Source organism: Abramis brama, assembly GCF_963993115.1.
Source record: "Abramis brama genome assembly, chromosome: 21".
Lineage (NCBI taxonomy): Eukaryota > Metazoa > Chordata > Actinopteri > Cypriniformes > Leuciscidae > Abramis > Abramis brama.
Window position 1 is genome coordinate 13,787,212 of NC_139983.1, and position 24,586 is coordinate 13,811,797.

Genomic DNA, 24,586 nt, shown 5'->3' on the forward strand with positions numbered 1-24,586 from the left:
TAGCAAAACTGAATAAAAAACTAATACATTAAAATCTTATTTTATTTATGTCTTTTATTTATTGTTTTATTTGTATTATAATACTAAAGAAAAGTGTTCTCATTACCAGTAGTTACTTTAACTTTTACATGAGTCTCCTTTGATACTTGCATCTTTACATACACTACCGTTCAAAGTTTGGGGGTGGGTAAGATTTTATAATGTTTCTGAAAGAAGTCTCTTATGCTCAACAAGGCTGCATTAATTTGATCAAAAATACAAGTAAAAACAGCAACATTTTAATAAGAATAATTAAAAAAACAAAACATTTCTTATTATCATCAATGTGGAAAAAAAGTTGTGCTGCTTAATATTTTTGTGGGAACCATGATACACTTTTATTCTTTGATACAGTTCAAAATTACATATTTGAAATCGAAATATTTTGTAACATTATAAATGTATTTTATTGTCATCCTTGCTGAATAAAAGTATTAATTTCTTTTAAAAAGCAATCTTACCCCAAACGTTTGAACATTAGCATGTATTTAATACAACACTTTGTAACACAATGTATGCGTGCATCACTACTTACTTCCCCAATGTTTTTTGAACTGGCATTTGAGGTAGGTAGTGCTCCTACAAAGAAAATTAATTACATTAAAACGAATGGAATTAAACAGCAAAATCTTTTAATTCAAAAACATAAAACATGACAAATGAATACCTGTGAGAGCAGTATTTCCAGGTAATGTGGAGGCCAGAGACACCACACCGCCAATAACAGGCATGTCCTTCGACAAAGATAACGGAGCTTGGACTGTAGTGGTATTAGACACAGTACCTTCAATGATAAAGAAACAAGAGTGAGTCCTTATAAAACCAGTTTTGAAAATTACATTTCACAGCAGAAACTTCTTAACTTAAAATAAGTGTTAATGTCATTTGGTAGCCCTCCTACTACATAGTTTTACAACAGTTTTACATGTAGAACTACATGGTGACGTACCGTTGCTTGCTGGTTGATGAGGGGAAATATACTTTGAAAAGAACTGCAGCAAACAGGACAGGTTACAGAAGTGCCTTGTTGTTCCATCCCAGACGAGGCTTTCCTTTAGTGAGCCCTGATTCTTACAGCAGTGACACTTGGCCATCTGACACAACAAATTCATGCAGGAATGATGCAAAAAGTAGTAACAATTAAAAAACGCTGGCAATATGAAGAATTCAACAAGTGTATCTTAAAAACAAAAAGCAAAAGCTGTTGCTCAATTCGCAATGTAATTTTAACCCCAACTAAAAACAGGTGATTGTGAGTCTTTCTTTAAAAAATAAAGGACAACTACAGCTAAAAGAAGAAAGAAATTAAAAATAAATGCCATCTCTAACCTCATAAAAGAGCACGGTGTAGAGAGACATGCACTCTTCTGTGCAAAACTCCTCCAGTTTGCCCCCAAAGAAGTTCTGAATGGTTTTATGGGTCATGTTTTGACAGTAGGCACAAACCCTGCATTGACCTCCATGTCGTTTGGCAAGGTCATGCTTAAAAAGCAGTTTACAACCTAGAAAAAGAAGACCGAAAGAATGAAAGACAAGTAAATATATGTGGAAAAAGTAAGAGATAAAAAACAACCTTTATTTAGAAAAGTTGTTTTTCTTCGCGCTTTTTCATTGTACGTCAAGTGGCCACCAAAACCATGAACTAAATTGCTTATTTTATGCAAGTAAATGAGTAAATTTCCTTAAGATCCAACACCCGCTTTTAGGCATGTTCCTACCACAGGAACTGGGAATGATTTTAGGGTAACACTTTAGTTTAGGGTCCAATTCTCACTATTAACTAGTTGCTCATTAGCATGCATATTACTAGGATATTGGCTGTTTATTAGTACTTATAAAGCACATATTAATGACTTCTTCTGCACGACCATATCTACATCCCAACATCCTACCCAAAACCTAAACTTAACTACCTTACTAACTATTAATAAGCAGTAATTAGGAGTTTGAGGCAAAAGTCCTAGTTAATAGTTAGTTAATTGTGAGAAATGGACCCTAAACTAAAGTGTGACCGATTTTAGTTATACTAAATTAACTCCTACTTCAGAGTAGGGTTTTACATATTTAAATTTTACATATACTTACTCCATGAATATGGAAAACAGAGATAGATGGACAGACGCTGAAGTCCAGGCACTTCTCAACCTTTGCGCTATAGAGTTGTTGACGTTGTTGAATGCCACGCTTAAAGGGATAATTCACCCAAAAATGAAAGTGAAAATGAAAATTCCTATAACTACCTGGTGCGAAAGCCCCTAATGTTAACCTGAACGGCATGGGCCCAATAATAAGCATCACATGGGCTGAATAAGACGACTGCCATTCCATTTTTTGTTTCATTTGAGAACCACTGATATAATCAAGAATCAAGTAAAGAGATTGGACAAACCTTCACAACAGAAAGATCTAGGCTGCTTTTCGTATGTGATGATGTCTTTGACTACTTTCTCTAGTTTGCAGTACTCGCACACAGCTTTCACGTTGCTTTCCCTCTTATACGTGTCGCAACACGCTCGAGAACAGAACAACCCTGCGTGACCCTAAGAGAAGAAAAAGAGGGTGCTTTAACAACGGTTTTTGAAGAACAACAAAATAATAATTTCACCTTTCCAATACTGTCTGAAGCTTATTATAGAGGTGTTTTATAAAAGTAACATCACACTTGCAATTGCACTGTTGTTCTGAACATCAATACGTCTGTGATTCAGCCACAGCAATATCACTTTTGCTCATGTGACCACTTTTGGAAGTCATACCTTAAACTGGAAAACTTCAGGCTTTGAACTAAACTGATTCTGGCACTGCTTGCACGCGAGTCGTATTGTGTCAGAGGATGAGGGAAGCTTGTTTGGCCATTGCTGCTGGGCGTCTTGTGAATTTACTACACCAGGAGCCGGCACATAAGTTGGAACTGGATTTTGATTTGAGGGTGGTACAAAAGGTGGCGGAGGGTTGTGGCTTGGGCCAGGCACATTGGATGACGTTTGGATGGGCTGGAGATGGTCGCTGTTGGGCCGAGGTGGTGGAGCGCTCTGAGGCTGAGGTCCATGAGAGTTTCCATTCATCTGGTTATGAGGAACAGATGCATTCAGTTTCTCCTAAAGAGAGAGAAAAAAGAAAAATTACATAAATGTTACAAAAGATCTTTTTCAAATAAATGCTGTTTATGTGAACTTTTAAGCTGTTGTCAACATTGAACATAGTAAGAAATGTTTTTTGAGCTCCAAATCAGCATATTAGAATGATTTCTAAAGGATTGTGTGACACTGAAGGCTGGAGTAATAATGCTGAACATGCCATCACAGGAATACATTTCATTTTAAAATGTTAAAAAAGAAAACAATTATTTTAACCCTTTAACTGCCCCACCAAGAAAAAGGCATTTGAAAAAAAATGTTGTTTGCATTTCTTATCTCCTTGTGTCGCTAGTAACCACAATATATTTAATAGAAGTATTAGTATATATAGTAATAATAGTATTTTTTTTAACACATCCCATCATTTTTAAAATATCAGCCTCTACTAAATGATTGATATGGCACTTAAGGGTAAAAGTACCGGAATTAATTCACATACTATGAAAATCAGAAAATACTAATTTATTTAAAAACTAGGGCTGTCAATCGATTAAAAATTTTAATCGATTAATCGCATGATTGTCATGAGTTAACTCGTGATTAATCGCATTTTTTTATTTGTTCTAAATGTACCTTAAATTAATACTTTTCAAGTTTGTAATACTCTAATCAACGTGGGCATGGATAAATATGGATGCTTTATGCAAATGTATGTTTATTATTGAAACCATTGTCAACATAGAGCATGAAGACAAGACATGTTTCAAAGGTCATAGATGTTTTTCAAAGAACTTGTTCATGTCTATTAGACACATGTAGAAAGAACAAAGAAATACCAGGTTCCCATTACTTCTCTTTCTTTGCACTGAGCAATTAACACAAACATGTTTTGATTTTTGCATGACAGGGCAGCTCTTCTGAAAATGCTAAATGTACATTTATTATTTATTATTAGGCTACATTATAGTTTGTCTCTCTCTGTGCCCATTTTGATGAAGCTAAATTCTCAATAAAACTGTTTTCATTAGTATATTTTACTGTTTCTGTTGTCAAACAACGGAATGAATATGAAATGGTGACTGAAACGCGACCCATTAAGACATCGAGCCGTCGTCTGATGAAATCAAATACACATAAGATAAACACAATATCGGTTTTGCGATTTCGGCTATACTTGCATGTAAAATTAGAGAAGCAACATCATATCTGTGTTTAACTGAATTAAAGCGCTGCTCCTCTCTCCAGCGCGAGACGCAGAGAGAGAGAGAGAGAGAGAGAGAGAGAGAGAGAGAGCGAGAGAGAGAGAGAGGCGCGCGCGTGCTGGGAGAGCAGTACCGGCGATACCGGTAGATTCTCAGAAACTAAATAAGGTTTGGGCGCTTTGTTGAAGGGAAAAAAAAAATAAAAAAATCGCTAGATGGGTCTGCAATGTCGCTAAGTTGGCAACACTGTGTATCTCCATTTCTCCAACTAGGTTTTGGGCCACGGGTCAAACAGAAAATACGCGCTGCGTTAATCGAGCGTTAAAAAAAATAGTGCCGTTAATATGATTTTGCGTTAACGCGTTATTAACGCGCTAACTTTGACAGCCCTATTAAAAACATAAAGTAAAATATTTTTGTATATTCTTTATTTATTGAAGTATGCCATTAAATATTTCAGATTTTCATTTTAACACAGGAAATTAAAGATTTTCTTGTTTTTTTCTAACAATAAACAAAAATAAACAACACAAATAACTAAAGTAACAAAACCAAAGACATTACATTCTTTCTGCATTCAAAAACTAAAAAAAGAAGCAGCAAAAGATAGTAATATAATGGCATTCAGAGGTGGGTAGACTATCTAAAAACTGTACTCAAGTAAAAGTACAAGCACTTGTTAAAAAAAAAGTTACTTGAGTAAGAGTAAAAAGTATCCAATGAAAAAACTACTCCAGTAGCTAGTTACTAGTTACTTCGGATCATATATAGGCCTATGCATGCATGTATGCATGCATGTATGTATGCAGGTATATATATATATAATTAGATAGTTAGTTAACAAAAACAGAAGAGACAAGCATTATTTATGCCATCTGTAGCCCGAAAATCATTGCCTGTCCTTTGATTTGTGTAATAGTAACTTATACAACTACATTTGGATTATTAGACAATGTCGAAATAAAGTGAATCTGCAGAGTTTTGCATTCAAAAGCAGGGAACCATTGACACAGAGAAGAAAGAGTTAAAACTCTTCACATGTGCTCGCGCTCATGACCGCTACTGAACATCTGAACACAAACAACGATCAAATGCACATCGACGGATCTTCTTCCATCTGTTTCTCCAAAATGTAATCAAATGTATATTTCTGCAAGCATGTTTAAACTGGTTAACTGTCTAAGACAGGCAAAGGCATTCGTTTTCAAGACAATTTCACACGCCACTGCGCAATACACATAAATTACCGCGGGATGGTGGGTGTTCATTTCATAAACTGTGAACAATGGCTTATTTAATGTATAAATTAAGGGTATACGTCCAAAACTGGTAATGTCATACTTTGTAGTAGTGCTATCGTGGTGTAATAATCAGTTTGGTTATAAAATGTATTACCTGAAATGAAATCGAATGTATCGTCCTACGGAATCATTTATTCACAGACAGCATACGAAGATGTTCAACTAATAAAGATCTTCATCGCTAGCAAACAATATGGCAAACAGCCACTTCATCCAATGCTCTTGATGTTCTAAAACCTTCCTGTTTACGACTCCGAATGTGAAACCGCTTCAGACAATTCAGTGCGTGAAGGAAACTGAACAAATCATTCAAACTGATTTGCGAAACAATTTAGACAGATCTGCCAACTTGTTTGATGAAGTCTTTGAACAGAATCGACTCAGAGTGATTCATTTGTGAATTGAGCATCGCTCATGACTCAAAAAAAAGATACAGCGCGCTTGAAATAAACTACGCATTTAACAACATGTATTGCATTAAAATAAAGTACCGAGAGGAACGTCGCCCAACGTAACGAAGTAAAAGTACAGTTTTTTCATTAGAAATGTACTCGAATTAAAGTAAAAGTACCCACATTTAAATCTACTCTTAAAAGTAAAAATATTGGAAAAAAAATACTCAAGTAAATGTAACGAAGTAAATGTACTTCGTTTACTACCCACCTCTGATGGAATTTTAGGCTTTTATGGTTCAAGAAACACGCAGTCAAATGTGGTAGTGCAACAGGATTTTTTATTTTTAGATAAATTAACATTTCTTTGTAAACCAGCAATGCTGTGTAGTGTAAGCCAACATTAGAAACAATCCTTCAAACAATATAAAACACTAGGGATTGTAAAACATTTTAGCAGCATCTCTTACATGTGAAATGGTGCAACAGCGCGAGTGCTTCCTGAACATGAGAACCACCCGTTATTTCTGGTGGTATACTGCAAAGCATTCTTGGTTTGCGTTCAAGCACAGGAAAACATTGCATTTTTGACATTTCCATCTTGACACACCCTTCGGACAGTAGTTGCACCATCCCCGCTTGTCACAGTGTAGTGGCCAATGTCCCAAGCTGTCATATCGCACATCTGGTTGCGGTTTTGGGAGTGAGGGTCTTGGGGTGTAGTGTTTCTTTGGTGGTGGTTCAGAGCTGGGTGATGGTCGACCAACTTTGGATGCAGGCTTGTTGACCTTATTCAAACTATGGGCAACTGCCAGGCGGAACTGTTTGAGAGGCATTGCTTTCTCATTTAGTAGGCCACAGTCCCTCTTGTAGACCAGCCAGGAGTTTGCAATGGACAGATCAAGGATGTATCTAAAGAGGGGAATATACCATCTCTTTGCTCTTTGCTTTGACTGGGGTCTTGTACAAGTGTACCAGCATGTCAGAAAGATAAATCCCACCCATATGCTCATTCTAAGCAGGGATGAGTGATGGACACGGGACAGTGATCTTTTCCTTGGACTCTTTGCTCCACCGTTTGACAGCTGAAAGAGGCATGATCCCACTGGCATTGCTCAAAAGGTTGTAACATTTGTTGTCAAACCATTTTACTGCAATCACCCCTTCAGCAGACCTGTAGTCATAAGACCCACGTCCTCTCTTAATCAGCTCTTTATCTGTCATCAAAGGAGCTCCACCCGTGCGGTTTGCTCGGACAGTGCCGATGCACTTGACACCCAAGGAGGTTTGTAGGGTCTGGACCAAATTAAAACTTGTAAAAAAGTTGTCAAAGAAGACAACAGAAAGACGTGGCTGTTGTATAGCTTTGCATAGTGTTGTCACCACTTTGGCTCCTAGAGGTAGCATCTGCTCCTCCTCACTGAGGGCGACATTGAAGTATGTGGACGCCCCTTAATACATCAGAAGGTCATGGATGATGCCAGATGAACTGGCTCTGCAGAAGACTTTAAAACCCAACTTGTCTGGTTTATTGCTAATATATTTGGCGGAGGGTGCCAGCTCTTGTGCCTTTATATCCTATCATGACCTCATCCACACTGTGCTTATAAGTGGATGGTATCAGGAGACACTGCTTGCGAAGCATGTCAAAGAGTGGACGGATTTTGTAAAATCAATCTGGATTCTCACTGAACTGCTGATTGTCATTGAAATGAATATAATGGTGCAACAGCTGGAATCTCTTCCTTGGCATGATATCAGCTATCACACTGAAGCGTGACTCATGGTGCCAGTAATCCTCCAGCGATGGAAATTTGAAAACACCCATAAAGAGTAGCATGGAAAGAAAATCTTCAATCTCTTCTAGGCTGGTCTTGATTGGATCCCCCAGCTCCTGGGAGGAATACAGGTTGGTGTGATGAGCAACATGATGAATCATCTCATCAGTGAAGAGCATTTTGAAGTATTGGAAGGGTGACTGTACAACCACAGGGGGTTCAAATCTTGATTCTGTGACCTGGAATTCCTCAATGTCTTCATGCTTCCAAATTCTTCTTCTGGCATTGTGTGAACCTGAGGGGGAACTTGAGCCAGGGGTATCCTCTGGCTCCTTCAAGGAAACTGTTTTTAGAGTGCGTTTTCCTTTTCTTCTATTCTTACATGGAAGCTTTGTAGAGGATGTGCTTGTTAAGGGAGCATCATCTTCATTCAGGGACTCAAAAGAACTGTCACCAGCTACCTCTTCTCGGACGGGGTGATAATCCGGATCCTCTATTTTGTCATCATCATCACTGATATCAGCATCAGAGTCTTCAGGATTTTCTGGTACAAGGGCCTGAAGAATGCACGTTCTTGTACCATAAAAACTGTTGACATCCATCTAGTAATTGTAAAAAAAAACAAAAAAACAAACAAATAAATAACAATCTCTTACAATTTTTGTAATGTTAGTACACCAGCATTCGTCATTTAAGAAGTAATTGCCTCTGATAATTATGATTTCCACACATTCATTCTATGAATTCATTATATTTACTTGAAAAAATATCCCTAAGTGGCAAAAAAATACATAAGAAATGATCTCAGTATATTCATGAAGAAATAACAATAGCTGTGTCAAAAATACAATAGCTGTGTCATATTCATGGCTATGAATGATCAGAAGTTTATATTTCTCAGCAGATAGTCCATTCTGACTGCAGAAATGGATGATCTGAAAACATTAGCTTAGCTTTACTACTTTTACCATAAACTGCCAAATCAATCGTTTGGTTGAGCACGTTTTTGAAAAATTATTGAAAACATACTAAAGTTTTTTCATGGCACCAAGTAACAATGTTGTAAAGTTAGGGCTTTTACAGTGTAATATGTCAAAAAAAAAAATATGCTTACCTTGCAAGATTTCACCAAGAACAGTTCACATGGCAGGAGTGATTTGTTTGTTTCTAAAATCCATGTTAGAAGTGTTGTGACAAGTGCTGTTGATTGACACTGACATCTAGTGGATTTGTTTTGGCATAGCATACCTCCACCAGATGGTAGAGATGGATCAATCAGCTTGAGTTAAGTTAGGTACTCCTCTCAATAAAATATAGTGACTCAAAATGTGCTCAGCCATTTGGTCGAGCAGGCAGATAATATTTTACAACATTACAGTTCTTACTGTATTTTTGATCAAATAAATGGAGCCTTGGTGAGCATAAGAGACTTCATCGATTCTAACCGACCCCAAACTACTAAAAGCTAGTGTATATTATATAAAACACAATATTAGTCTAAATCACAAAAACAAGATAGGAAATAAGCTAAATCCTAAACTAGATTATTAAATGAAATATTGTCCATTACATTATTTAAACTAGTTACAAAAAAAGCACGACAAAAAACACTGTAAATAGAGAAAGACTGCAACACCTGGAATTTGCCGACACAGTCTAATGAGCAGAAGTTCCTGATGGACCCATCAGAAATGGCAAGGTGATACTGAGGAACAGCTAACTTCTTGCAAGTTGTGCATGGGAAAGAGGTGCCTAAGAGAAAAGCAAGATGGATCAGCACAAGAAAAAAAAACCTCTTTAGATGAATCTCATAAAACAAAAACAAAATATTCTAAAAGGAAATATTTTATTTTTACTAAACAAAAGCCTGTTTTTGAGATATTGAAGATTTTTTTAAATCATTTTATTTGATAATTGAATTTTGATTTATTTGAATTTTGATTAATTTATTTGATTATTTCAAAATTATATACATTTCAAAACTATATTTTGCTTTTACTAAAAAAAGCATCCTCATAAACCTGCACTGGCTGCCAATTGCCGCTCGCATCAAATTCAAGGCACTGATGTTTGCCTACAGAACAACCACTGAAATATCAATGGTCTTAAAAATAGGCTTTAATGTCTTTATGAAAAAAATGTTTTTTCTTCTTTTTTTTGTGTTGAAAAAACACAAAAGACACACAGACACAAAAGACACACAGACGTGAATATTTGTCATGGTGCTCTATTAGAACACAATATTTACCTGTCAAACTGGGAGACGCTTGACTCAGGGCCACACATCTCTGAGAGCAGAAGAACTCCGTGACACCCTGTATGTTTGTCCCCTCCATCATTTGTTCAATATTTTTGATTTCTTGGCAGTAGGGACAGTGAAGCCGCTTGCCACTCTTCTGCAACACAGTGAGAAAGACAACAGCTTTAACCCCACTGAAAGGCCATGCCTGACTAACACAGCTTGAGCAGAGAACAGAGTTCAGTCGTTTAATGTCGGGGTACCTGTTTGTAATTGCTGATGCATTCGGTGCAGCAGAACTTTTTAATACTATCCTCTATCTGAACCAGGTGATAGTTTCCTGAGGCTGTACAGTTGCCACAGTTCTCACAGTAGCTCATGTAGAGGTTTCTGGAGGATCTGAAGCGTGCAAAGCATTCATCGCTGCACAGCTTGTGTATGGCACCCAGATGAGTCACTTCATGCTGAATCTGTAATGCAAAAAACAACAACAATAAAAAAAACAGATAATGGCTCAAAACAGCATTTAACTGCATGGATTCCAATTTGCACTGATGTTCTATGACATTGTGGACTAAAGGAACGTGATTTCAAGTACATGTTCCTGGATCAACATCTTTGTTAATCCTGGAGCAACATTTCAATCAACCAATCAGATTTGAGGAGAAATTTACAGTTGATGTCGAGTTTAGGCTTACAACCAGGTTTAGGTGCTTCTACACCACCGTTATTCACCTATTATTTCCCTCTGATTTTATAAACAGGTTATGGTTAGGTTTAAGGTGTTAGGATTATGTTTTTGGACAGAAATGCTGTTCCAGGATCATGCCTTGGCAAAATTACAGCAACAGCACACCATAAGCATTAAGTTTTTAAGACTGAATGTCAGGCTGAGGACAACTATAAAAGGTTTATTTTACTTTATATGGTTTAATTACACTTCCCTGGTGAGTTTATTTTTCAAATTAACAAACTATGCATATGTATGATTGTTAAGATGGTAAATATAAAATGGTAAAACAAGACTCTTGACTTCTCCAAATGTTAAGAAATTATGCAAGTGTCTCATTTTCTCATTATGCAAGATAACAGAGAAAACAAGCCTTTCAAGATAATTGCACCCTCGAGCCGAGTAACGCCATGTTGGAATTTTTTGGACTGTTTGTGAATATAACATCTTGTACTGTTTATTTGGGAAACTGAATGAAAGTTTAGGCTTACAACATTGCATCGTACTGTACATACAAATAATCTACTTCATAATGTTAATCAAAACAACTCAGCCCATAAGGGAGTAACAAATTTGAATATGCAAAAACCACAACAACAAAACTGCAGCATTTGAATAATTTGAGCCTTACCTCTTTGACCAACTTACACACGCTACAGTGTGTAAATAGATCCACAGGTGCATCTTCATACCTGTCTTTATAAATACTCAGACAAGCTTGGCTGCAAAATTCCTTTAGTGTGTTCATGGCGCCCACAGGGATGGTTATTAAGTCCTTTAGATTGACAATGACCCTTTGGAACAATAAAGTAGATTAATAAAATTATCAATCCCACATACCATTTGTATAAATTACATTACAAACTTTGCATAATTAATTTAATTTGCATGATCAAATTAAATATTTGAATCATTATCAGTTATATAATAGTTTTCCACACTTAAAAAGTAGGGATGCACTGATATGAAAATCTTGGCCGATACCAATAACTCTTTATATTTGAAAGCCGGTAACATATATATATTTGCAGATAAATCTAAATCCATTTTATTTTTGCACATTTTTGAGAGCCTGATTACCAAAACAAAAGTCTCACCATTAAAAGCCATGTCCCAAGCACACAATTATAATGATCTCATTATAATTTTATGTAGTCTATATGACAGCACATGTGGCACTTAACTGTATTTTCCTTGTGATTCCAATCCTATTTCAAGCCATTCAAAACCAATTCAAAACCATCACTGCAAACAGAAGTGTCTCAGCTGAAGGAAATTATCAATTTATCAGCTTTAATGTATCGGCCACATTTTCTTATCTTGCCAATAACGATAACATTAAAAATGAACATATCAACCGATACCGATATGGTGAAAAGTAAAGGAAAAGTTTACACTGTCATTATTTATTCACCCTTATGTCATTCCAAATGCCTTAATAACATAAGTTATTTTTTTAGAAGCTCTTTTCCATACAACAAAATGAGCTACAAAAATGACAGCATAACAGCCTCAAGATCCCAATTTATTTGTGTTGTATGGCAAAGAGCAAAGGTTTTCTGGTGAACTTCCTTCAGGTTCAATGAAAGAAATCCATTTAACACACTTTTTCAGTTATTTGTAAACACAATAAACTGACAAAAGATGGAAAACAATTATATAGTACACAACCTAAAGTACTCACTTAAGGCAGAGGTGGCAGGTTTTCTTAGGAGCGATAATGGGGGTAAACTGAACCGATGGTAAACTGAAACTAGTTAGACAAACAGTGGAGCAAAACAACTGGTTGGAGCCTTTTCTCTGGAACGCCGTTTGCCCCTTCTGGAGGACTTTAGAACAGCCCGAGCAGCAGATCCTCACTGTGGGCGGGGGAGCGTGGACCTGGGGCGGCTGGGGCTGCAGGTGGGTTTGCGGCATCATCGGCGGCTGCATTCGGGCGTGGGGCTGGATTTGAGGATGCATCTGGGTCTTGGGCTGCAGTCGGAGCTGAAGCTGAGTTTGGGATTGGGGAGGCAGAAATATAGTGGTCCCTCTGAGTGAAGCAGTGTTCTGGGACATTACTGAGAATGAAGATGGCTGGGAGTGTGCCACAGAAGCTGCATGAAAACAAACCCATAAGAAAAAACACAAATGAGCTAAAGATGTTGACCACTCTAGGTCTTATGGCATGAAAAGGTCATATTCTACACTGTTTTAGCATTATTCCTTTTTTCCCTGCTGTACACTTGTAACGTCATTTGCCTAAAACTTTAGTCGAAGCTTCTTGCACCAAAAAGAGGTTTTATGTAAACAGTTGTGCTGCGTAATATTTTAGGAACCATTTTAGATTTTTTAGGATTCTTTGATGACTAGAAAGTTCAAACGAACCACATTTACACTTTAAAATAAGGTTTCATTGGTTAACACTCGTTAATGCATTAAGTTAACTAACATGAACTATGAGCAATATATTATTTATTAACCTTTGTTAATGTTAGTTAATAAAAATGTTAATGTCCATGTTAGTTCACAGTGCATTAACTAATGTTAACAAATACAACTTTTGATCTTAAAAATGTATTAGTAAATGTTGAGATTAACAATAATTAAGAGTAATAAATGCTGTAGAAATATTGTTAATTGTTAGTTCATGTTAACTAATGCAGTCAACTAATGTTAACAAATGAAAACTTATTGTGTAAAGTATTACCATTTTTTGTAATATTATAAATGTCTTTACAATTTTGATCAATTTAATGTATCCTTGCTAAATAAAAGTATTCATTTTTCTGGATTTTTTTTTTTTTTTACTGTCTTAAAAGTTGTTTTTTTATTAAACATTCTGCTTTAGACATTAATCCATTTCCATTTTTGGCTGTTTGGTGAAGTTATGGTTTCTCTGAATGGACAAAAAAGCCATTTCGAAACAAATACATAAATATTAAGATCTATATTAACTTGTGTCAAAAATTGCTGATATAATTTTAGCAACACCATGCAGCCCTCATGTAAGGTAGTAACATTAAAGCCGATGACAAACAGTGACGTCCTGCACGGACAGAAAAATCTTTGTGCTCTCACCCGAGACTGCATCACTGCTGCTTCCACTGACAGAGAAAACAGAGCTAATCCTCAGTTCATCAGATGCAGAGGAGGCCTGAAATGAGTAAAAAGCCATTTAATACACGAGACAGGTTTTTACAACAGACTGAACAGCACCGCTGAACAGAACAAGACCAAATCTTACCTCATTCTCATTATTTTCAGAACCCTCGAGCTCCTGTTTAATACGGCTCATGTCAGACTGGGGCATTAATGCTTTATCATAGTCTTCATCAATAGGCTCATCCTTAATTCTTATTACAGGGGAGTAATTGGTTTCTCTATCTGTGGATTCCGAAGGAATCTCCGGCTGTAACTGGGAATGAAAGGCACTATTATCAAACTACACAGGCCCATTTAACACTCAAACAACAATAACAAGCAGAAAGAAAAAAAATGTGCAAAAGGAAAAAAACAATCCTTCACCTTAAACCACATGCATTCAGCGGCCACTTCATTAGGCGCACATGTGCACCTACTTGTTAATCAAATATCCAATCACCTTCAGCACCTTGCCAAATCATGCCATGAAGAATTTAGGATGTTTTGGGAGCAAAAGTGGGTCCTATAAAGTATTATACACTCACCTAAAGGATTATTAGGAACACCTGTTAAATTTCTCTAGTTGGTTCACGTAGTGTTTTTGCGCTGCGCGTCTGTGTTACACGTCACCACGTAGGCTCACAATTGGCCGACGCTGGTCATGTGTGTGATGCGTGATGACGTGCAACACAGACGCGCAGCGCAAAAACACTACGAGGCCCAGAGAGAAGGAAATGAATAGTGGAATAAAGTCGTTATTTTTGTGCACAAAAAGTATTCTCGTCGCTTGATATACTTAAGATTAAGCCACTGTAGTCACTTGGACTATATTAACGATCTCTTTAATAACTTTTCTGGGCCAGCAAGTTTCGGTCACCTAGCAGCCTATGGAGGAGTGATCAGCTCTCAGATTTCATCAAAAATATCTTTAATTTATGTTCCGAAGATGAACGAAGGTCTTACGCGGTTGGAACAACATGAGGGTGAGTAATTACTGACAGAATTTTCATTTTTGGGTGAACTAACCCTTTAATGCAATTATCTAATCAACCCATCACATGGCAGTTGTTTAAATGCATTTAGGGGTGTGGTCCTGGTCAAGACAATCTCCTGAACTCCAAACTGAATGTCAGAATGGGCAAGAAAGGTGATTTAAGCAATTTTGAGCGTGGCATGGTTGTTGGTGCCAGACGGGCCTGTCTGAGTATTTCACAATCTGCTCAGTTACTGGGATTTTCACGCACAACCATTTCTAGGGTTTACAAAGAATGGTGTGAAAAGGGAAAAACATCCAGTATGCGGCAGTCCTGTGGGCGAAAATGCCTTGTTGATGCTAGAGGTCAGAGGAGAATGGGCCGAATGATTCAAGCTGATAGAAGAGCAACTTTGACTGAAATAACCACTCGTTACAACCGAGGTATGCAGCAAAGCATTTGTGAAGCCACAACACGCACAACCTTGAGGCGGACGGGCTACAACAGCAGAAGACCCCACCGGGTACCACTCATCTCCACTACAAATAGGAAGAAGAGGCTACAATTTGCACGAGCTCACCAAAATTGGACAGTTGAAGACTGGAAAAATGTTGCCTGGTCTGATGAGTCTCGATTTCTGTTGAGACATTCAGATGGTAGAGTCAGAATTTGGCGTAAACAGAATGAGAACATGGATCCATCATGCCTTGTTACCACTGTGCAGGCTGGTGGTGGTGGTGTAATGGTGTGGGGGATGTTTTCTTGGCACACTTTAGGCCCCTTAGTGCCAAATGGGCATCGTTTAAATGCCACGGCCTACCTGAGCATTGTTTCTGACCATGTCCATCCCTTTATGACCACCATGTACCCATCCTCTGATGGCTACTTCCAGCAGGATAATGCACCATGTCACAAAGCTCGAATCATTTCAAATTGGTTTCTTGAACATGACAATGAGTTCACTGTACTAAAATGACCCCCACAGTCACCAGATCTCAACCCAATAGAGCATCTTTGGGATGTGGTGGAACAGGAGCTTCGTGCCCTGGATGTGCATCCCACAAATCTCCATCAACTGCAAGATGCTATCCTATCAATATGGGCCAACATTTCTAAAGAATGCTTTCAGCACCTTGCTGAATCAATGCCACGTAGAATTAAGGCAGTTCTGAAGGCGGGGTCAAACACAGTATTAGTATGGTGTTCCTAATAATCCTTTAGGTGAGTGTATAACTAAAAAAGTGGCCCCAGAGCACATGTTTCTATTAACACCCAATATCTGTCACTGTTTTTCACCCAAACTTACGTTGGCATCACTTCGCGATGACTCAATCCTAAGCTCAGACTGTACGTCTTGGATATCTGACACAGGAGGACAAAAGTAGCATTTTTACATATATGCAGCTCCATAATTTTTCTTAAGGCATCCAGCTCATCATAAAACCAGTGTACTTATACCAGAGTAAATTACTCTGGGAGAGGCATCAGAATTACTGAAGTATATTGTATAAAGCATAATTTCATTATCTTTTACCTATAATGGTATCTGATGAGGGGGTGACAGGGGTGCCTTCAGAAACCTTCGCTCTCTCCACATCCATTTCTGAGGTTCCATTGGTAGAGGAGCTATTCTCTTCTGTAGTCAGAGAGGAGCCCAATTAGTCCAGAATAGTTCAACTATCCTACATTCTGATTTATAATTCACCCACATTAAAGAACTAGTTCATTTGACAACTAAATGATGATTTACTGCATAAATATATTAAAAACAATGCGTCTCATTCACTAATAATTGCTTCGTATTTAAAGATTACTTCGTATTTGTACGCACAAGTGAAATTCTCACCAAAAAATTCCGCACACATGAATTTGGAGTCTTCTAAATGAGCGACCGCATGCTCAAGGTTAGTCATTTGCATAAAACATGCTGACAACCCGAACATTTTGGTTATTGGTGAATCATTTGTTTGAACCCAGATTTCATGCACAAATTTGTGCATATGCATGCTTAGTAAATGAGACCCGATATCACTGCAGAAACTATTTAGCATATGAAATCTTGCTTAGTAAATGATTCAAAATGTTCAAACTCACCTGCTTCAGCACCACTAGTTGGCAGTCCATCTTGACTTTCATTTTTATCATTGCTGTTCCCATCCATCTGAGAGAAAGCCTTCTGAGCGAAGCTACTGTCTATTTCCCAATCATCTTCATCTGTTCCAAAGACTGGCAGTCCATCAAGCTCATCCTCCACTGGCAGACCACTGCTGCTCTCACCCTGATCAGCAGAAGCTTTAATCTCAAGCTCTAAAGGAGATAGAAAAGACAAATAAGGTTTAATATATCAGCATGAGAGACGAAACTAACAAAAAATGACCAATTGCAGAAAGTGAAGTTAAAAGTAAAACTATGGTAAAATTGAGGTGTTTGGTTTCGTACCTGATGACTGGTCCATCTGGCCCAGATCCGCTGGCAGAGTGCTGATTTGCTGGAGTTCAAAAGACAGAAAGAGTGAAACTTTTAGCTTTGGTATGGACATATTGGATAAAGCAAATGTAATTTAAGACAGAAAAGGGCAGTTGACATACAACATGAACTTTTTTCATTGTGACTGCAGCATGAAATTGAGATTATCATGCAGAAAAACGCAGACTCTTTAATTCTCTTACAAGTCAAATTTCTTTACAAAACATTCCATATAGAATAGTAACACTGGCATAATAAAGAGAGGGAAAAAAGACGTGTCAAGTTTAAAAATCAACAGCAATAATTAAAGAATGAAAATTAATTTAATGAATGAAAACAAAAGCAAAATGAAAGTTAATTCAGAAGTTGATTGAGGCTAAATAGGAAATAAATAGAATTTTTAAAAACATACAATGAAATAAAATAGACACGTTTGTACAGAATTAAACGTTAAGAACATTAAAATGTGAACTGAAACAGTTTTTGGTTGTTTTATACATTTAACTGTAAAATGCAGCACCTGCATTTATGTTAAACTTCCATGTATTTCAATAAAGGCATCTAAATGTGCACAAATAAATAGCAAAACAAAATTAGAGCTGGCAACAAACACGTAAAAAGTGAGTTTGCAAGCACATTAATTCACATACTATTCATTTAACTGTTCCATTCCATCCCTCAATTAAACGAATGCTTTTCCGTCTTTCTTTTTCCTCTGGCTAAGAAATTATAGCTTTGTCATCTTCAACGCTTTCCCTCATTTACCTCATAAATTCTGATTAAATTTATGTCCATTTATGTGAGATTTGAGCTGACCCACTGTGGCACTGCAAAAGTACACTACTGTTTAAAAGTTTGGGGTAGGTAAGATAAAAAAAAAGTGTTTTGGAAAGATTCAAAGAGTAAAATATCAGGTGCCAAATGGTGCCACAATATTCACAAACTTTGACATCTTTATTTTAATAAAGGGTGAAACTTACCCTACTCTGTTATTGAAAGATCCCCAACAAATCGCCAGTTTAAAAATAGATTGTGTCACTCTGCAGGACTTCATAATTAGCGCCAATATTGCATAGGTTTTCTTACATTACGCTATAAATGAATTCAGGGACAATTAAAAATTATTTTTCTGTTAACTTTTGGTCGTACCACAGGAAAATGTCCACAAAATACTTGAAATGACAATTTTGCCAATGTTTACACCTGGTATTAACACTTGGTCATAAGTGGACGACGCTAAATAACACAGATATAAATGGGGTCTAAAACGTTTTGAGCTTGTCTTCTTTCAACCACTTCCAGAGGCAGTCAAAAACGCATTCGACCAGATTGCTTTCATACTAGTCAATATTTAGCATAGCAAAGCAGCTGTTTTCAAAATCACCCCCTATACCCGTATTCACAATTCCCTACATCACTCCACTAATATAGTCCACTGGAAGCAGTGGATGAAAACAAGTGAGTGAATTCAGACACTGACTGTGCAGGAAGGGCTGCAGCTTTTGCATAGTTTGTGCTTGCGGTTTAATAATCTTTTGAAACTTAGAAAACTGACCACTCCAGTAGTAATGAATTTATACCTGTATGATATTACGCTGTAGCAACATTGGACCAGCGGTTTGGAAAATGGATGGATGGATGATTCAGCTACGGACACCATCTTCTGGCGAGACCCTGTGATGTGACCGTCACAGTGCATTATGGGTATTCTCTAGCCATTGAGAGTACACTGGTTGTACACTCGTTATTGCGGTGCATTGTGGGATTGAATGAGCGCACTTGATAACGTCCACTATGGTTTCGGACTCCACTACAAATGGCTGTACCCTAAAATAGTGGCCTTTTAAAAAAAAAGACTATTTTAAAGAATCCCTATGGGAAAAACGAATGGAAAAAATACTTCTGGAACCAAGAAGGCCGCTGAAAAAGAGGGTGGGACACTTTTTCATTTTCAATAATCCATTACACTCAGATGTAAGACACATTTAGGAAGAAAAATCTGTCGCTATTACCATTTCATTAGTATTTTTAAAACTTTTATCCATATGATAGAGACATGAACAGCGTAGTAGGAAGGACCTTTTTGACACTGATATCGATATTTCCTCGATCTTTAATTCTAAATACTTTAGCAGATAAATAGTGATTAATTGGAATTACACATACGAATCCGTATAGAAGCAGAGGCAAAAAAAGTTTGGGGGGCAAAATTCTTCAATGAGAGGGGCCAGAGCTAAACCAACCAATTACGTATTTCCGGTTCCCTGGCTGAGAATGCGCGTGACGTCATAGAGTGCTGAAGGCGCAGGTCTGCATCTAGAACACATACACACCTGAAAATAAACTATAATGAACCTTATCGGTGCATATTCACATGTATTTCAATACACGTGTCACCAGCATTGCACTGGAACCCGATCCACACAAGCTAACGACTTTTGAGGTATTCATTGAGAGATGCCTGCTGCTGCAGACCCCCCCTGCATGCACTGCATTTCTCGCCATGTTAATAATGCAACGCAATATATTTAATAACAGCGATCTCATGTGCACAGAAGCGCTTATTAATGGTTTACTATAAAATCTGAGCTTAAAACTATTGATCATCAGCATCGTACTCGCAGACCTGCGTTATGCATTCGCATGCGTGCTAGCACGCTACATATGAGAGGGAACAGAGAGGAAATGATGCTTTAAATTTGAAAGAGTTGTGAGCGTTTAATTAAATACTTACGAAGAGATAAAGATCAGCGGTCAAACAGGGGCTTTCATGCGTTCTCTTGATGTTTTAAACGTCTTCGCTGTAGTATTGTACGTACAAAGCCTTTCGCCAAAGCAACAACGCGATTCGAGCTCCTGCTGCTTCCCAACAAGCTCAATGTGTTCTGCTGCACCCTGGTGTCCGGGAGGGGAAACGCAAGCCCAAAAGAGCATAAACTCTTCCAAATGCGAATCATTTATTCATGTGCAATAATAGCAATCATTTAACAATTCCATTTATAATATTAAATGTATTATTATAAAGGAACTAAGTGTTTTATTTTGTTATAAAGCTGCCATACATTAAGCAATAAAGCAAGTGCACATGGATTTTTGTGTGTGATCCCCAGGATGGAGAAAGGTCTCATGTCCATGATGCCCAAGTTTGCACCAAGCTCCCTGATCATTGCTAAGTTTTGGGAGGGTCCATCACACATCAAGAAGACAACCCTAACTCCGATTGCATGAAGCCTAACAAGGCTCTCTCGGATGATGCTTGGCTCTCTCTGTTCCTGTCATGCTATTGATAAGAAAGTAAGCAATTGCAACAACCATGAAGACCAGTGCTCGTGTTGCCACACCATTTTCTGTCTCACCATCACTGATGTCAACATAGCCATGAATTTGGTCCCCCGCCAAACTCAGTTTGATTATGAATGTACATTTCATCCATCATCAATGAGCAAACTGTGTCTTTTCCGACTTTCTTCTGCTCCGCAAAATGACATTTTAAAGCTGTGAATGAAGCAACAGTAAATCCAGTTTCTTTAGAGATGCTACTTTACCATTTTCATATGGTCTGAGGATGAGGCAAAGTCAAGAGAAACTTCTCTTCTCTCTCACATAGTCATAGGGCTTTTGAGAGTTGAACTTGCGAATTGCTTCAAGTTTTCAGAAAACACTGACTTTTTCTTCTTTTGGATTCTCTGAAAGATTTCTCAGGGAACATCATCCAGAATTTCAAGAAGAGAGGCACATTCAGTTGAAATTATAAGTGTCTTCTGAAGCACTTTGATTACACCTTTCAATGAAGAAACTCTTGCCTTTGGTCTCCTTGTCTGTTGCCTTTTCAATCTCAGCTTTTGGCGAGCTACACATAGCTTTATAAGCTTTCCTTTTAAGTGTTTTCGGGAAGATTCTGAAACATTGTACCAGTGATCACTCAGAGAGCTCACACACATTCACTGTCAGAGCAATGTCATCATACATGATGACTTGAGCAACAAAGGCCAGTTCAGATGTGTCTTCCATCATGACATTGCTCTGATTGGCAGCTAGGCTGTTGGCACTACTCCCATTGTCTACATATGCAACATCCTCATTACTATTTACAGCAGAAATAGGGATGCCACTTACTACCTCATTAATACTTACCGAGCGTCTTCTTTTTGGCTTTTGCTCTTCCCCCTTGTAGTAGTTGAAAATGGTAGGCACAGCAGTGTCCTTCAGGCATGTCCTTCCCTAATAAAAATGACAAGAAACATAAAAATATGACATTATTGCAGTTAATGGCTGTTATTAATAACAGAGATGAACTGTATGTGTTTATGTTTCATTAATCGGTCTATCACTAGTACAGATTACACATTAAAATTATTATTGCTTAAAAGAATATGTAACTTTTCTCAATAACTGTCACTTCGAATCATGCTGTGTTCTGCGGTCTCACTTGGAGAATCATTTTTCCAACATGAATTTCAGAGAATTTTTTTTTTATAGCAATTCTCACTCTGTGATAGGTTATTTGCATTGAATGCACTGAAATGTAAAGGTTGGCAAAAAGTGGTAATGTTGCTTGATTGCTAAAATCTAAACTTCACTACTAGTGTGTCACTAATTTCACCTAATCAAATACTTAGTGATGTAATGTAAATGTATGAATGATGGTCAATACTTCACCAATTTCAACCAATAAGTTGCTTGACTTTTTTTAATGTATGAAACAAGGTCTCTGTACCCTGGAGTCAGTGGTGAAGTGATGACTCTCGAAGTGTTCACTGCACAGACGAGAGTCCTTGCTAGGGGTCCAATTCTGTCGTCTAATTTTGAGCACCCACTGGTCCAGCCTAAAATAGTCTGAATCACCTAGAGGAAAACTTTACACAGACAAATCCTTCACAGGCTACTTTACATGCAAACAATACAACTTTAATTACTACAGTGTCAAAAATGTCATAATAAATATTTTATCTGAAAGGGTGGTGGACATCACAGTCCTCATTCTGTTCCGCTGCACTGTCTATTCTTGAGTACTTAGGCATATTTCCTACACATATTTTTGAGGACATGTCAACAATTAAAACAAATACTTCCAATAGTGTGTTAGTAACGTTAAATGTTACGCTATTTATGAAATGCAGGCGTAACATTTGGCTAAATTATATGCCAACGTTTCAGACTGTTTTATTCAGTCTATGGTTTCAGCCTGCATCTAATCACAGTCTGTCGGATTCTGGAGTGTAGTAAAGTTTTAAATAAATTAATAAATACAATTTATTATACATATTTTAGTATATAATTTATTATTAGAATTTCACTCACCGGAAAAAATGGACCTTTGACTTCTTGGACGATCTGCTAGTACAATTAATCGCAGAGCAAGCCATATTATTTGAAAATGTTTGAAATAATCCCGAGAAAAGTACAAACGGCAGAGATGCCAAGTGCTGAAGTGACGTGACGTCTAAAAGACAGCAGTAGTGAAATCAGCGGCAATCCACCTGTCACTCAAGTTGCCCGCCTTATTTATGCAGAACTTTAAGGCTTATATAATTTAAACGGATGAGTTATAAAAATTCAGCCTCCTCACAGTTGTCATGAAGGGCAAAATTAGCTATATAGACCAAAACCACTTTTTGTACCAGGCTTTAAACATATTCTTTTCTGCTGTAAAGTTGGGCATTTTAACATGGGTGGTCTAGGGATGGACTCCCTTTCGGAGCCTGCCTCTAGCGGCCAGTCGATGAATTGCAGTTTAAGTCACTTCCGTGTTGGATTCAAGAGAGACCGGAAGGTTGACGCTTGATCAGGATAGAATAAACGATCCCTGCGTCTCAATATCCATACTTTTCATCCTAAGTATGTGAGATTCAAATAAGTGTGTCCCAAAGCATATGTTGATAAGAGTATGCCAGAAGTCCCCGGATGCTCTACTATATCCGGTGGATTTTCGGAGTGTGGATCCGTGCTCACTGGCTGCATTCAGGCTGCATTCCACTCCAATTGTTCATGCCCTTAACTTCCCTCCGTCCCGCTCACTCGGATGTGCGTCATTGCTTACGTTGCACGAGTGCCCACTACTGGCGGAACTCGTAAATAAGGTTTAAATGGAACGCACTAAGCCCTTGATCACTTGCAATTCACTATTGAGCTGATTTATTATTTAAATCCCTTTTTACCTATCAATTTGTTTTATGCACCGTTCTATGTGCATATAAGTTGTTGGAGAAAATATATAAAATCCTATAGGTAGGCTATATGGGCTGTTGGGAAAATAATTAAATTACATGAATGAAAAAAAAAATCCATAGTAGCCTATAAACTTTGACTGTGAACATAAGGTAGCTACAAGTATTATACAATTAAATCTCAAAATAATTAATATATTACACACTATGCTGCCGAGCCCCACACATGACATGCAAGAAAAAAGAAGTAAATTGTGTGCACGATTTATTTGTGGGATTGTGGGATATAGAGCTGAAAGTGTACATCGGATTAGACTCGCTCCCTCGGTCAAAATCAAGGGGACGAGGGTATGTCCATATAATTCCCTCACCCAATTCACAAAGTGGAACACACTTAAAAATGGCGACGGGGATTCCCTGGGGGGAAGTGCATTTCCCGAGTTAGTGTCTAAAATTGTCATGCCCTTCACTTGCTAACAATCCTCCGTCTCGTTCACTCGGATGTACGTACATTGCACGAATGCCCACTATGGCGGAAACTGCAATGGGCTGAATTGGAATGTCCTAAGCCCTTGATCACTTGGAATCAGCTATGGAGTTGATTTATTATTATTATTTTTTTCCCCTTTAAGAATTTGTTTAATGCAGCATCCAAATGTATATAGGTGTGTTTGGGTTATTTTAAATTAAAAAGATTATAATTAATATATCACAGTTGTTTGTTGTGGTGGTGATTAGAGGAGATCTGTGGTGACGTCACAATCGTACTGCATTGTGGGACATATAGGTGCCTGAAGTGTACATATGGCCTATGAAGTAGACTTGCTCCCACGGTCAAAATCGAGGGAGCGAGAGTCTGTCCATATAAACTTCCCTCGTCCACTTCATGAAGTGGAATGCACTTCAAAATGGCGGCAGGGATTCCCCCAAGGGGAAGTGCTTAGGGAAGTTTGCAAGTGCGTGTCTAAAAGTGGACTGGAACGCAGCCTATAACAGCTAACGGCTCGTTTCCACTGAGCGGTGCGGTACGGTACGGTACAGAACGGTATGGTACGGTATGGATGACATACAGCAGATCGTGTTCTTGCTTCTCAACAT

At 37.7% G+C, this 24,586-nt stretch overlaps 2 protein-coding genes across 3 annotated transcripts in view; both read right to left on the reverse strand.

Moving 5' to 3' along the window:
- The window catches only part of LOC311072378 (zinc finger MYM-type protein 4), a 35,477-nt gene extending 12,128 nt beyond the window's left edge, over positions 1–23,349 (reverse strand). Inside the window, exons 1-20 of one of the 2 annotated variants that reach the window (XM_084097351.1) lie at positions 22,623–23,349; positions 22,039–22,177; positions 21,456–21,542; positions 17,295–17,343; positions 16,950–17,162; positions 16,390–16,491; positions 16,162–16,217; positions 13,985–14,155; positions 13,819–13,894; positions 12,443–12,854; positions 11,390–11,552; positions 10,292–10,498; positions 10,038–10,185; positions 9,426–9,541; positions 2,796–3,137; positions 2,429–2,579; positions 1,369–1,541; positions 989–1,133; positions 707–823; positions 575–618 (exon numbers count right to left, since the gene is read on the reverse strand). In XM_084097351.1, the coding sequence (XP_083953477.1) occupies positions 575–618; positions 707–823; positions 989–1,133; positions 1,369–1,541; positions 2,429–2,579; positions 2,796–3,137; positions 9,426–9,541; positions 10,038–10,185; positions 10,292–10,498; positions 11,390–11,552; positions 12,443–12,854; positions 13,819–13,894; positions 13,985–14,155; positions 16,162–16,217; positions 16,390–16,491; positions 16,950–17,162; positions 17,295–17,343; positions 21,456–21,542; positions 22,039–22,177; positions 22,623–22,687 (2,976 nt within the window). In that variant the 5' untranslated portion in view covers positions 22,688–23,349. Of the gene's footprint in view, positions 1–574; positions 619–706; positions 824–988; positions 1,134–1,368; positions 1,542–2,428; positions 2,580–2,795; positions 3,138–9,425; positions 9,542–10,037; positions 10,186–10,291; positions 10,499–11,389; positions 11,553–12,442; positions 12,855–13,818; positions 13,895–13,984; positions 14,156–16,161; positions 16,218–16,389; positions 16,492–16,949; positions 17,163–17,294; positions 17,344–20,055; positions 20,212–21,455; positions 21,543–22,038; positions 22,178–22,622 lie in introns of those variants that run through there. The other variant, XM_084097352.1, reaches the window with a different exon arrangement.
- Positions 6,367–9,169, reverse strand: LOC311072379 (uncharacterized protein). Its single transcript, XM_084097353.1, has 2 exons — positions 8,904–9,169; positions 6,367–8,391 (listed from the first exon to the last, which is right to left on the reverse strand). The coding sequence occupies exons 1-2, from the start codon at positions 9,033–9,035 to the stop codon at positions 7,684–7,686; spliced, it is 840 nt and encodes a 279-aa protein (XP_083953479.1). The 5' UTR covers positions 9,036–9,169; the 3' UTR covers positions 6,367–7,683.
- Positions 23,350–24,586: the final 1,237 nt, after the last annotated feature.

Excerpts from the sequence above, each read along its gene's own strand:
- LOC311072379 (XM_084097353.1), bottom strand. The coding sequence starts at position 9,035 with ATGCTATGCCAAAACAAATCCACTAGATGTCAGTGTCAATCAACAGCA. Across the intron at positions 8,392-8,903 it reads TCTTGGTGAAATCTTGCAAG|ATGGATGTCAACAGTTTTTA; the intron begins GTAAGCATATTT and ends TACAATTACTAG.